The sequence below is a fragment of the Danio aesculapii genome, chromosome 16, assembly GCF_903798145.1.
Source record: "Danio aesculapii chromosome 16, fDanAes4.1, whole genome shotgun sequence".
NCBI lineage: Eukaryota > Metazoa > Chordata > Actinopteri > Cypriniformes > Danionidae > Danio > Danio aesculapii.
Genome location: NC_079450.1, coordinates 31,953,328 through 31,967,300, shown reverse-complemented (window position 1 = coordinate 31,967,300; position 13,973 = coordinate 31,953,328). Strand labels below are relative to the sequence as shown.

Genomic DNA, 13,973 nt, shown 5'->3' with positions numbered 1-13,973 from the left:
AAACAGCACTACTGCTTCTCCAGAAAACCAGAAAAACTGGAAGCGGTGGACTATGGCATAATAAAAGCTGCGTTGCTTTTTTTTCTGCATCTTGCTATTTTCTCATCAGCAATTATTTCAGTGTCTCATTTCATTTCAGTGTCTTTCAGCCTCACTCTGTGTCATAATAATAAGTCATGATTTCTGAAGATAGCCCATAGGATGTATCGAAGAAGATTCCACACTCAGTTACAATGTCATCAAACTATGCATTAGTTTGTTCTCTAACAGCAAAAATTACATAGCCAATTAGGCATGCACCTTTAATTGCCAATAGTCAAAATCATCAAATCGTTTTTCTCAAAATTGAGTTTCTTCTGATTTAGACTGAGTTTGTGCTGTCATTTTTCTTCTCTCTGTGAAATTTCTCTCTATATTGCAATGTCATAATTCTGACTTCTCAAAATTGCAAGACAAAAACACAATTCTTATGGAAAAGTCTGATATGTACACTTACATTAGGCAATATTGATGTGTATTACAGACGCATTGATTATAATATTGATCATATGGCAATCTTTAGTAACACATTAAACAGATCAGTCAATCAGAAAGTAAATATTTTGGGCTCACTGTATATTAGCTTAGGCTATGCTGCTTACTAACTAACCAAATAAGCATTTTCAGAGTACATTAACAGTGCTCAGCATAACTGAGTACACCCCATTTTGAAAATGAATATTTGTATCCATTTCTCAGTGAATATAGGCAGTGTATTTTGGTGCATTTAAACAAAACAGATTTATTAAACAAATATATTTATTAAAATAATATTTTAGTCACCAAACATATTTAGAAATTGAAAGATAATTCAAGCAAAATACTGCAAATAATTACAACCTACAAAATTTCAAGTAAATCTTTCAATTATTTATTTATTTTATTTTATTTATTTATTTATTTTTTGGTTCTCTTGATTTTTCCTCTTTTTTAAAATTTGTATTTAATATTTTTCTATACCATATAAATTTGTCTGTACTAGTTTTTGGACCGTTATCATAAGTTATTTAGTTAAATAAGCTCCAGATTTGGCTTCAGTACTGATTAATCTAATGTAAATGCACAAATATAATATTGTATAGTGTCCTATTAAAAATTTAAATTTAAAAGATTTGTGAAGGGTGTACTTACAGTTGAAGTCAGAATTATTAGCCTCCCTAAATTATTAGCCCCCCCCCCCCATTTATTTTTTCCCCAATTTATGTTAAATGGAGAGTTTTTTTTTAAACACATTTCTAAACATAACAGTTTTATTAACTAATTTCTATAATGATGGTTTGTTCTGTAGACTATCGAGAAAAAAAAATTAGCCTAAAGGGGCTAATAATTTTGTCCTTAAAATGGTGTTAAAAAAATTTTAAAACTGCTTTTATTCTAGCCGAAATAAAACAAATAAGACTTTCTCGAGAAGAAAAAATATTATCAGACATACTGTGAAAATTTCCTTGCTCTGTTAAACATCATTTTGGAAATATTTAAAAAAGAAAAAAAATTCAAAGGGGGGCTAATAATTCTGACTTCAACTGTATGTATGCTGAGCACTGTATGTGTGAGAACTCCACCCACCACAACAGATTGTGTAGAAAATGATGACGTGAATGTGCTGTCTCTACAAACCACTGTTCACATGGAAGTTTCTATAGGGTTTTGATTTAAGAGTAATCTAATCTCAGTGGCTGATATTTCAGAAATTTTTGTTTAGTTTTGTTCTACAAAATGAATTACACTGAACCCACAGACTGAAAAATAACTTCTGGGTTACATTATATGTATTGGTGAAGCGATCAGCAGCATTGTTGATTAACGGCGTTCTAGCTTTGTTGCATTGTGTCGTTCTATTCTCACATCCCGAAACATGATGGTTCATTCTCACAAAGATGAAATAACCAAACCCCACGCCTATCAGATTACATAATGCAGTGATTGTAGTTAAATGTCATTCAATTACGGAAGCTTGTGTCTCTCTTCCAAGGTAATACTGTCTTTACATGTAGAAGTCCCCTATGGGGGTTTCGCATCATCATTTAATGATTAACAAGATCATGCACGATACACTTACCCTGACGTTTCCAAAAGATTACAGCCTGTTAAATCTGAACTATCATTAGAAGTAGAGAACAAACACTGAAACCCCGAAGGGAAACTCGAGATGAATGTTAAAGTGAGTAACTGTGTTGATCCTAATTGATTTAGCTGAAGATACCCTTAGGGTTACAGAAATTGTACAATTTGAACACAAACATGACACAGTTTGGATTTGTTGTTGTTGTGTTTTTTTTTTTGGCAGTATAAACTCTACACAGTTCCAGTCAGAAAAAGACAAGCTACAAAGTTCACAAATGCGTACCACAAAATATACAGTATGCCGAGAAGGCATAAACAGTTGCAGACATCCATAAAGTATGACATAATCAAAACAGCGCATTTCTTTCTTGCAAAACCAGCAAAATTGTCCGAATCATCATTCAGTAGTTAAGACACAATATTCTCCTTAAGAAAAACCTTTTTGTTTCACAATATTTAAAAAAAAGGCATTCAGTTATCTCTGTATGCAAATATTCACCGTAACCCTAAAATCACACATTGACAGAACATATGACTACATTTTGCAAAATGAAATATGTAAATATGAAAAAAAAATGCATTAGGAAAAAAAATGTCTGAGTCTGAGACAGAGGCTTTCACACAACTGGCCATCACACATTTTTCCAGTGTCTGAGATGTTTTAGCTCATATTTCATGTGTCTAGTGGACAATTAATACAAAGTGATTCATTAAAACACCCTCAACTACACACAAAGACTCAGTAGGTAAATAATAATAATAAAGTTAATAACAACACAGCTCTCTCTTATTCTCTACACACCTCATTTCTTCTCAGTCCTCTTCTTTCCATCACCCAATGGTATTTAAAGAGATAATTCACCCAAAAAATTAAGACATTCACCTGACATTTTGTTTTAATGGCATATGACATCATTTCTTATTTAGATCACATAAGAAAAATCCTGACCACCATTTATCTTCAACGCAACAATTCACAAAGTTCTCTCAGTTAATGTTTGCCAGAAGAATAAGTTATCACTTTAAGATGTCAACTGGAGTTCCGATATAGATATTTAAACAAAGACAAAGAAACAAAAAGCAGCACACAATAGCTGTCTCATTTCAGAGGCTGCATTCTCCAAAGGATGCAGACTTCAAAGGCGAGTCCTTCGAAGTCAACACAAGCCAAACCGAGCATTCTGAAATAAGATGATCTAGCCTACAAAGAACAGATCTCATCAACTAACAACTGTAAGAGCTGCCGTTAATTAGCAGTAAGTGATTTTAAAACTTATTTTAAGTGATCGGAAGGCAAAGCCAAGATTACAGAAGCTTAAAATATATTGCCTTTGATCCATACATGTACACATAATAATGTAAACTGTCTATAAAATTACTCTTATAGTAAGGCATTTCATACTCTTTTTGTTTTTTAACATGTGTTTAGATATCCAAGTAAAATAAAACCTAATTTATACATTTAATCCGGAATTTTCTTTTAAAAATGTTGTGTCGTTATTAGTGCGCAATGAATTTTGGGATGTTGGAGGCCGCAAAGGATCCACCAATTGTGTCCCTCATTACTTGGGAAACGAAGGACACATTTTGAGGCAGCATTTGAAGGACCCTTACATTTTTTTTTTAAATGAGACAGCCTTTGTTGCACCATGATGATGACGCAGTGCCCTTCGAATGCATCCTTTAAAATATGCTGCCTCTAAAATGAAACACAGCTATAGTTTTTTGGGGGAATTTCTTTGCTTAAATAAACCTGTCTTAAAAGCCACAAGTTGAACTTACTTAAAGAAGTGAGTAAACCCTTTGTAACTTAGAACTGTCAGGTTGACTTAATTGAATTGTATAATTAGGCACATAGTTCACATACTTATGAACCGGAAGCTACGCTACGACTGTAAATTTATTTATTTTTTTCGTATTTTTACACAGTGCCTAGAGAAACAGAATATTAAATGACAAAACAGTGGGCGGGGCTTGTTTTTTCTACTGCGAGCTGAATGGATGTAGTCGAAGTCGTTTCATTCAGAAAGATGAGAAAAAGGGTTTGGGGAGAGTTGTTACAGACACCTCCTTCACACCATTTATGGTTGTTGTCAAAACTGCCCAACTCTTAAGATATATGTAATCTGACAATTTAACTGAAATCGAACAGGAAGTGCATTTTCAGATTACAATTAAAGATCAGAAGGGCAAACTTTTTTCTTAATGGCATGCACAGATTAATTGTTCACCAAAAAACTATCAATGTGAGCTAACAAAATCATATGGTTCGTTTTGATTTCTTAGGGACTTTCATTTTAAGGCAAATGGTTAACTCACTTTTTAAATTAATCAATTTAAAGCAGCATGTTTACTCAGTTTTTAAAAGTAAAGTCAACTAAACGCTTTTTACAGTGTAGGCATTGCATTTTGCATTGCTATTAAACACAATTTGTCAAAGTGATGCCCTAATATATTCTCATATCATTGAGCATGGCAAACATCCACATTAGATTTCAGTTAAAAATGACAATTTAATTTTTATTCATTAAATGCTATCATATAGCTTCTGAACACTTGGAAATTACTTCCCATTTAGACAGAAAATCCAGTGATACCTTAGCACACTTTTAAAATGGTGGTTGCTGTTATCATTTGGATGAGTACAACAGGACATTTATTTGACAAATTTATCTCTTATTTTGGTCCAAAAAAAAGAAGGACATATGCCATTAGAGCAACACTTGACTAAATGATTATTTAATTTTCATTTTTGAGTGAATTTACCCTTTTACCGTCTGTCTAGAGAGTCTGGAATCACTGTTTTGTTGTTACAGACAATCATAGTCTGTGATAGTATTCTGAAACTGTGGAAATGTCTGAAAATTTGTCCCTGGGTGTTGCTCTGACACGCAGACAACCCAACTGAAAGAACAGCAGATTTGGGAATCTGTTATTTGAAGCAAATAACAAGGTCCACAGCTTTGTTTAAGAACAGGGCCTGGGAAAAAAAAATGACAGGGTGTCCAACAACACAGTGATTCCAGAATGTTCCAGCTGTGCCACCTGAACAACCTGAACAACAGTGTGCTTTTACTGACTTAGAAACAAAATACACACACACATATATATATATATATATATATATATATATATATATATATATATATATATATATATATATATATATATGTGTGTGTAAAAAAACAGAACGTCATATACAAGCTTGAAGAAATCGATTTACACCATGTTTTTTTAAACTCATATTTTTTGGTTTAAAGAAAAAAAAGCAAATGATAATGGTGATGAATAACACTATTGATAAAAAACAAAAAGCAGATTACTAACAGTGATAAAAATTCTGGCCCAATCCCTTAAATCAGGGGTGTCTAAACTCTGTTCTGGAGGGCCGGTGTCCTGCATAGTTTAGCTCCAACTTCCTTCAACACACCTGCCTGGAAGCTTCTAGCATAGCTAGAAAGAGCTTGATTAGCTGGTTCAGGTGTGTTTAATTGTGGTTGGAACTAAAATATGCAGGATACCGTCTCTCTAAGACTGAGTTCGGAAAGCCCTGCCTTAAATTGTAACAAATGTTCTTGTTTATCTTCTTCTCTAAGAATTTAAAAGGACAGTTCACAGTATCATTGTCACTCCAAACTATAAAATGATTGACTCTACAACAAAAAAAAAATTTCAAAACATTTTTGTGTGCTCCACAAAAGACAAAGTCAACTGGATTGATTTGCAAAAATGGTGACAAATCATTTTTGGTTAAACTGTCCATTTTAAAGGGATAGTTCACTCCCAAAAAAATGAGAATTCTGCCATTTACTCACCCTTGACTTGTTCCAAACCAGATTGAGGTTGTTTTTGTTGTTGTTTTCCCAGCAGGCACACAACATCATAAGATGTTAATATTAGGTTAGGTCATGACGTCAGGTGACCAAAATTTAATGTCTAGCCAGCATCTAAGGACAACGTTATTTTGACGTCCAATAACAACGTCAAATTACGTTGATATTTAGTTGATTTTAGGTTGTGTTGGAAAGTGACCAAAATCCATCATCTGATAGATCTCATAGTGGTAACGTCCACACAATAACAAGGTGTAACATGATTAGATGTTGATATTTGGTTGATTTTAGGTTGATTTTAGGTCGGACGTTATTGACGATATTGATGTCGGCCTGACATTTGGTTCTGACGTCAAACCGATTTCATTTTCAAACAAAATCCAACGTCCCCACGACGTTGGGGTACAACGTCAATATGACATCATGTTGACGTCTTGTGCCTGCAGGGTTTTTTTTTGTTGTTGAACACTACACTTGAAGATATACTGAAGAATGTGATCATTGACTTAAAAAACAAATACTATGGACCTCAGTGGTTACAGATTTTCAACATTGTTCAAAATATGTTCATTTAGTTTCAATGAAATAAAAAAAACCCTCAAACTATTGTAGTTGACAGAAATTTTCATTTTTAGGTGAACTACGCCTTTAAGCATAAAGTCTAAGAGCTTTCACACAAACATCTAAGCACAGATTGAACATATCAAATTTTTAAGAAAAGCCTAAATATAAATAATGACAATCTACTTGATATGAATAGCTTTCGTTAAAAAAGGCAGAAAGGTATATAGGGACAGCGTGTGCATTATAATTTGTGCTCATTACATAGATATTTCCCCATTACGTTTTAGCACTTGAATATTTGAAAAGAAAGGTGAAGGTGAGCATATATAAAACAATCATGCTTAGTACTGTCAGGAGCCATTTTAAAGAAGCTAGGCCTGACCTGTCCCATTGCTAACCCATGTTTCATAATTACACAGTCAGCCTGAGGTCTGTGAACGTGTTTGGGCTGTCAAACAGAGTTCAGTGCAGTTCAAAGGAAATGAGATGATCCAGTTAGTTCAATTCCACTACTCTCAGACCTGAGCTACACGGTTTCTGAGTGATTCTCAGACATTTTGTTTGTTTGTTTGTTTGTTTGTTAGTGGCACCACTGGTTTTGGTTTTAGCTCGAAATATAAAAGTGTAGGATTTTGTGGTGTGGTATTTAGGCCAGGGTCTAACATATCTGAAGGGTAAACATGCACTGCAAAAAAAATAAAGTTTTCTTAATTACTTATTCTTATTATTACTTATTCTTAATTACTTAGTCTTGTTTCCAAATATCGAAAAATCCTTAAATTAAGAAACATCTAACAATTTGACAAGTAAAAAGTCTTGTTTTCAGAAATAATATGTCAATATGTTAAGCTTTTTCTTAAAACAAGCAAAATAATGTGCCAATTGGGTAAGCAAAATACTATTTTACTTAAAATACATTTATTTTACTAAATGGGTTATTCAAGATTATTTTAAGAAAAAACTGACTTAATTCTGACAAATTATTTCTGACAACAACACAATGTTTTTTACTAGTTCAGAAAATGCTTTTTGATTTGAGAAATTTTAGATATTTGGTCTAGAAACAAGATTAAAAACTCAAAGTAAGAAAATATTTTTTTGCAGTATGAATTTTTGACTGTACAAAAGCTGATCTGAATGATAAAGCATGATCATTTTACCAGCACTGAAGGGACGGTGTGTGTATGGTACATCCACAAATGCTTCATGCAGGTTATGAGCAAAGAGTACAATGGTCTGTAGGGCTTACTACTCTGGATAATGACATGAGTGCAGTTTACAATCAAACATGTGCACAGTGAGTGCAGTGTGAATGCATAAAAGAGTCTGTACTTTACTATTGAACAACTGACATAACCAGGGTGCAGTGCAGTATGAGGGAACGCAACATCCAGTGTCCACAGTCTTTTTTTTGATTTGTTTTGGGTGAAACTGCTTTAAGTTACACTCAAGATGAGCTTTGTACAATCATTCAGACTGGACAAAGATTGGCTTGATTACACAGTTAGGACACAGTAGATACCCTTATCAAAATAATGCCAGATTTACATGTATTGCCCCTCCCACTTCTAAACTGAAACCCACCCACAGTTCAAAAATCACAGCCCCTCCTACAAAAAAAGAAAAAACTGTACAGCTAAACTGAATTTATCTTCTCTTGCCTCCATCTTCTCTCTCATCCTCCATCAGAATACTCTAAATTCCAACATGTCCTCCTTTACATCCCTGGAGATCTTGTTCTTGTTAGTCTCTCTCCTTTGTGTCTCTTCTTCGTTTTAACACTGTGAAAGAGGAAAGGTTAGTAGTTAATACATGCTTAAAACTATATACCTATATACAGTTGAGGTTAAAATTATTAGTCCCCCCCCCCCCTTTTTTTTTTTTCTTTTTTAAAATATTTCCCAAATGATGTTTAACAGAGCAAAGAAGTTTTCACAGTATGTCTGATAGTATTCAGTATCACAAGAGGTCTTTTCTGTATATATAAGGTACAACTTTTACAAATGTACAAAACTGTTTCTTAAGGAACATTATTTGTACCACCGTGTACCTTTTTTTTTCTGAGAGTGTATGTTAAACTTTTCTATTGACCGCTCACCTGTTCTGCAGGCTTTAGCAGACCAGCTTCTTCCTTGCTTTTATCAGTAGGCTTAATCTCCACCACAATATTATCTTTCATTCCTCCAGAAGCCCTGGAACAAAGAAATGACACATAAAGAAGAGTTACAAACAACTATACAGCCTCATGTCCTGCTAAAGTCAATGATCCCAGTACGTGCCACTCACACTTCCTTCTTGTCCTTCTTCCCGCAGCTCAGTTTGCCCTTCTTATTAAGGAAGAAGAGCGAAGCCACCAGGATGAGCAGCAGCAGGACACACACCACCACAGCGATCACCACAGAACTTGAACCGCCCAGCTTTCTTTCCGCTGAGGAGAACCAACAACAAGAGAAGCTGCTGGTTAATGGTGAGCACGCAGAAGAGTTTTGGTCGGACAGGAAGAGAAAGTGGCAAACGGAAGGGGAACGGGTGTGTTGAAAAGGGTGGGGAGGAAGTAAACCAGAACAATAAGGGATTGTTCTTTTGCTTAAGGCTAACGGGAGACCCGTAAAGCAATCAGTGATAGATAATGTCACGGTTTAAAAAAAAAAACAGGATCCGCAACCAAACACAGTGTTTTACGTCTCATGCAAAGACAGAGAAGCACCAGGGGTTATACAGACCTGTTTTAAACTCGGGATTTCCTTCAAGCAGCATTATGGGAAAGAGAAAGTTGAGTCCAATTGAACAGCACACATGAAAATAATCATTAACACACAACGAGGCCCATCACCGAGATGAAGACAAACACACACACTTGCACGCACACACACATACAACTTGTATATATATGGTTTACAAGGACTTTCCATATGCATAATTTTAAAAAGTGTGAAAAGATGATGAGAGTCATAAATAATTTGATCCTTCAACTTTAAAAATGATTTAAAAATCTTAAATATTGTTTTCCAAGGTATTACATTTTTATTATATTTTTTGATCATATACTTTGATCATTGAGTTGAATCATTGTGTGGGCAAATAGTTGGATTGTAGTTTATTTATGCAATCCCTCTTGATTTGTTGTTATCTCCATGCACAATTACTGCATTATAGCTTATAGGTCTCTTGAAAGACCCTAAGATGCTTCATACTAATTTTTTTTTTTTTTTTTTTGTTTGGGGTAAACTAAAGAATCAAGTGTTGTACAGCATGTGGTATGTGTCACCACTTAAAATGATTGCAAATTTGTCTTTTTTTATTCATCTAACTCTGAGCACAACTAAGACACTCAAAAAATACACTGTAAAAAATGGAGGGTTCCACATAATCCATTCATGTTGTCTCAACACAAACTGATTAAGTTAACTTAACAAATTTAAATGGATTGAATTTAAAACATTTAAGTTGTCCCAAAAATGTCAAGAATTGTTTTGTTTCAACTCATTTTAAATAGTTTGAATAATTAAAAAAAAAATTTTTAGTTTATGTTTGCTGCTTTGTTCAAACTACTTATTTGAAATGAGCTGAAATAACACAATTCTTGAGATTTGTTTGGGACAACTTACTTGTTTTATGTTCAATCCACTTAAATTTGTAATGTTAACTTAACCAATTTGTGTTGGAACATCATGAATAAATTGTGTGGAAACCTGCATTGTTTACAGTGTAGTTGTGCTGTCTTGCAAAAAAAAAAAAAGTATAGTAAATCTAAGGTGGCTTTGACACCTAGACTTATGTTTCGGAGCCTGCCATGTTTCCCCACTTAGAGTGGTTCGTTTGGCATATGTGAATCCAGCAATCGTGCTCGGATCTGCGCCAAAACAGTCAGTCTGAGATCACCTGAATGAGGTAGTCTCTGCTCGATTAAAACGAACTCTGGAGCGGATCGATTGTAGTAAGAAAGCAATACGATCTGAACCAGGCTATATCACATTGTGTTATGGATTTGTAATAGGCATATATGGCTATATGAAGAGAGAATTATGAGTAGGGTGGGATGTCATTCCTACCAGTAAATGTGTGTTTCATGTCAAATACAAAACTGAAAGCATGTTAACTAGTAAAGAGGGCTGTTTATCCGTTAAAATTGACCAAACGGCAGTCTTGGTTTATCTATTTCTCTCTATAATGTAAAGCCTATAATGCATAAGCTAACAGATATGTATGAGAAAGTCTTACCTCAGATTTATATTTGGTGACAACATCTGTGGGTGTCACCATTCAAAATTAAAACCCAGCTTTTCGCTTATAATGTCTTATTGCTCATCGTCATAAAAAAAAATAAGGATGCATGACAGCTGAGCAGGACTCTTAAAAAAATAAGTGAAACTCTGACCAATGTAAGGAGAGTTTACTCACAAGTGACTTTTCAAAAACCGCTTATCACATGGCCTTACTTTACTCCTACCCCTAAACCAAACCCTAGGAAACCAGTAGCAAAATTTGAATGTCAAAAGACCCTGCTAAGATTTTTAAGCATTTTGAATTACAAGGAGACAAAGCATGTCCTCGTAAATCACCATAATAGAGTACGACTAGGTCATACTCATGTCATTATACGATTCCGTGTCCTCGTAAATCACATAAACCTACACACACAAACATACACACACACTAAAGTGACCAGAGAAGTGACACACTAGACAACGCACTCAAGGATGGACGGAAAAGACGGCGGTATTAAGAGACAGACACACAGAGGAAGGAAAAAGAGGAAAGTAAAATAGAACAGAATCCTTTATTGACCCCAGTGAAGGAAAAGTTAAAGGTGCAGCATCAACAAAATAGAGGACGGACAATCATACAAAGAGCACATACGTAATACAATATACAATATACACAGTGTTTGGTAACAGTACATAATATACAGTGTAAAGGGCTGGAGAGCGAGATCACGGAGTGTGTACAAGAAAGAGTCCTGAGAGGGAGAGAAGGAGCAGAGAAAGCTGGGACAAGTGTCTACCTCGGTTAGAATTGGCAACTGTGGGTTCTGCTGGATCTGCACAGACAGAGAGAGAGAGAGAGAGAGAAAAAAATGTTAAGAGAATGGTTATGTTTTGAGGGTAAATCTTTGTCTCTTGAGGTACCAAGTATGTTTGGAATGGCGTACTACACTGTTTATTAAAGCAATAAGCTTGTTGTATGCAGAAGTATCAGGGGTGGTTCTACGCTGAGCCCACCCAATAAGAATTTAGGTAATGATGTCAATAATCTTTTGTACGTTGATTAGCATTTAAAGGCAGATTTATTTTGTGGTATTATTATGGTAAGAAGACCTGAAGATGCTGCAACCATTCATTACACAACACCAATAAATCCCAGTATTATTTTTATTGGCTAAAAGCAAAGGTTTGTAAACACTGCATTTGATAGACTACTTCAGACATTTTACTAATTCACTAACCTTCGAACTACCTATCATAGTCACTGGAACATTAGTAGATTGTCTACTTAGGACTTGCTTACATTTTATTTAGTTTGAGTAAAGTAAAAACTGCATCAAAGTTAAAAATAAAAAAGCTTTATTTCTCACAGAAACCCAAGTATAAATTTCAGTGCTGCACTTCTGTGAAACAGTATACGTGCATGCAATATTTGACAACTATTTAATGATAGAGATGTTAAACAACAAAGTATTATTAAATAATTGAAACTATAAACTTTTTTTGGCAAATTTCTTAATTTTGAAATAATTTGATTCATGTAATTGCAGTTGGGTAAAGTTACTACCATATTGGAACATATGGCAATCTTAAGTAACTTAAAAAAGTAAACAAATGTGTTATTTAGTTACTTTTAAGGAAAGTAATATGATGTGTTGGTATTTATTTATTTATTTTTAAAGATAAGATTGTATTTTGTAATATATTACTTTTAAAAGTAACTTTACCAAACAGTGCATGTAATTCATAACTGTGTAATGCAAAATGTAATGCTTGTTGGATGGATTAGGTTGGAATAAAATGCTAATGTTGAATATTATAATAGTCAATAAAGAGGAACATAATTAAAGCATTCCAATCAATAAGACGAAAGAGCAAGTTAGGAGACTAAAGTGAACCCAAAGAACCATTAGAGAGAGTATAATTAAGCAGACAACATTAAAGTCAAGAGTAATTACACTTATCAAAGAGTCAAATTGAACTAGTTTTAAACTAATTAAACTAGAGTTAAAGTAAACTAATGAGAATTAACCTCAAATGCAGAAGTTAAGAACAGAGGTGTGAGTCCATCAGTTTGCAGACTGTGGACTGGGGCAGGAAACATCAATGTCTCCTTTCATACATTAAGGTGTCTGAAGTCTCTTTGTTAAGAAGCATGTGTTTAAGTATAGCACATTGTGACCTTGCAAATAGACTAAATAAAGTTGCTGATTCTAAGAAAATGTATATGCAGATGTACATTAGAACAGTTCTGGCGCAGATGCTATATTTCTTAGAAAGGTAGACATCAATCTTACTAATGCCCTAACCACAAAAGAAAATATAGACATATGAGCTCTGCCAAAAATGGGAAGTACCAGTTTGTTATAAGCAGTTCTTTGGCTCTTCTGAGAATATTACACCTTGTAAATTAATCTTAAGATACATATTGGGTGGCAAGATGATGAAGGTCATATGATGACTACAGCTAAAAAAAAAACACCAAGTTCTCCATGCATGCATCTAATACAATGATCTCAAACTCAATTCCAGGAGGACCACAGCTCTGCAGAGTTTTGCTCCAACAACCTCAAATGGACAACTTTTAATAGTCTCTAGTCTTGAACACCTTGATTAGTTGGATGAGGTGTGATTGATTAGGGTTGGAGTAAAACTGTGTAGAGCTGCAGCCCTGCAGGAATCGAGTTTAAGACCATCGTCTTAGATGCATGTTTGGAGAACTTGAGGTTTTCAAGTAGTAATCATATGACCTTCTTATTCTTGGGGCCCAATATGTTTTCATTCTGATTTATGATCTAAGAGCTGTACAAGTTGAGCCAAGCACTTGGATGAATGCAAAAAGCACAAGCGTCAGCTAAGCTCTTTGATATGTGGCAAGCACAAAATATTGATCAAACATATTGGAATGTATAATGAGAAATAATTAATATTGCACTTAATATATCATTCAATCATTATGAATAGTTACATTCCCTAAAACCAACAAAGCACTGAGACAGAATTTTTATGATTTGCATTTTCAGAATATTATGAATACACATAAAACTGAATGGACAATTATTATAGTCTGCTAATACTCTACTAAAGGCTGTAACACCAGAACGACTGTCGGCCATCTGTCATAGTTGGGCCGTTGGTGAGCGTCTGGTCGGGCTCATGCAGTTGGCTGTTCATCCACTTCAGCATGTTGAACTGGGGTTGGGGCCATAACACAGACCACTTTAATTAACTGTACAATTTAGCATACGGATCAGTGCACGAGAATAAA

At 34.4% G+C, this 13,973-nt stretch overlaps 1 protein-coding gene across 2 annotated transcripts in view; it reads right to left on the bottom strand.

Moving 5' to 3' along the window:
• Nucleotides 1–6,657: 6,657 nt before the first annotated feature.
• bcam (basal cell adhesion molecule (Lutheran blood group)) overlaps nucleotides 6,658–13,973 on the bottom strand; it is a 106,531-nt gene continuing 99,215 nt past the window's right edge. Inside the window, exons 13-17 of one of the 2 annotated variants that reach the window (XM_056475161.1) lie at nucleotides 11,506–11,541; nucleotides 9,224–9,244; nucleotides 8,787–8,928; nucleotides 8,599–8,692; nucleotides 6,658–8,281 (exon numbers count right to left, since the gene is read on the bottom strand). In XM_056475161.1, coding sequence (XP_056331136.1) covers nucleotides 8,276–8,281; nucleotides 8,599–8,692; nucleotides 8,787–8,928; nucleotides 9,224–9,244; nucleotides 11,506–11,541 — 299 coding nt within the window. In that variant the 3' untranslated portion in view covers nucleotides 6,658–8,275. The remainder of the gene's footprint in view (nucleotides 8,282–8,598; nucleotides 8,693–8,786; nucleotides 8,929–9,223; nucleotides 9,245–11,505; nucleotides 11,542–13,973) is intronic. The other variant, XM_056475162.1, reaches the window with a different exon arrangement.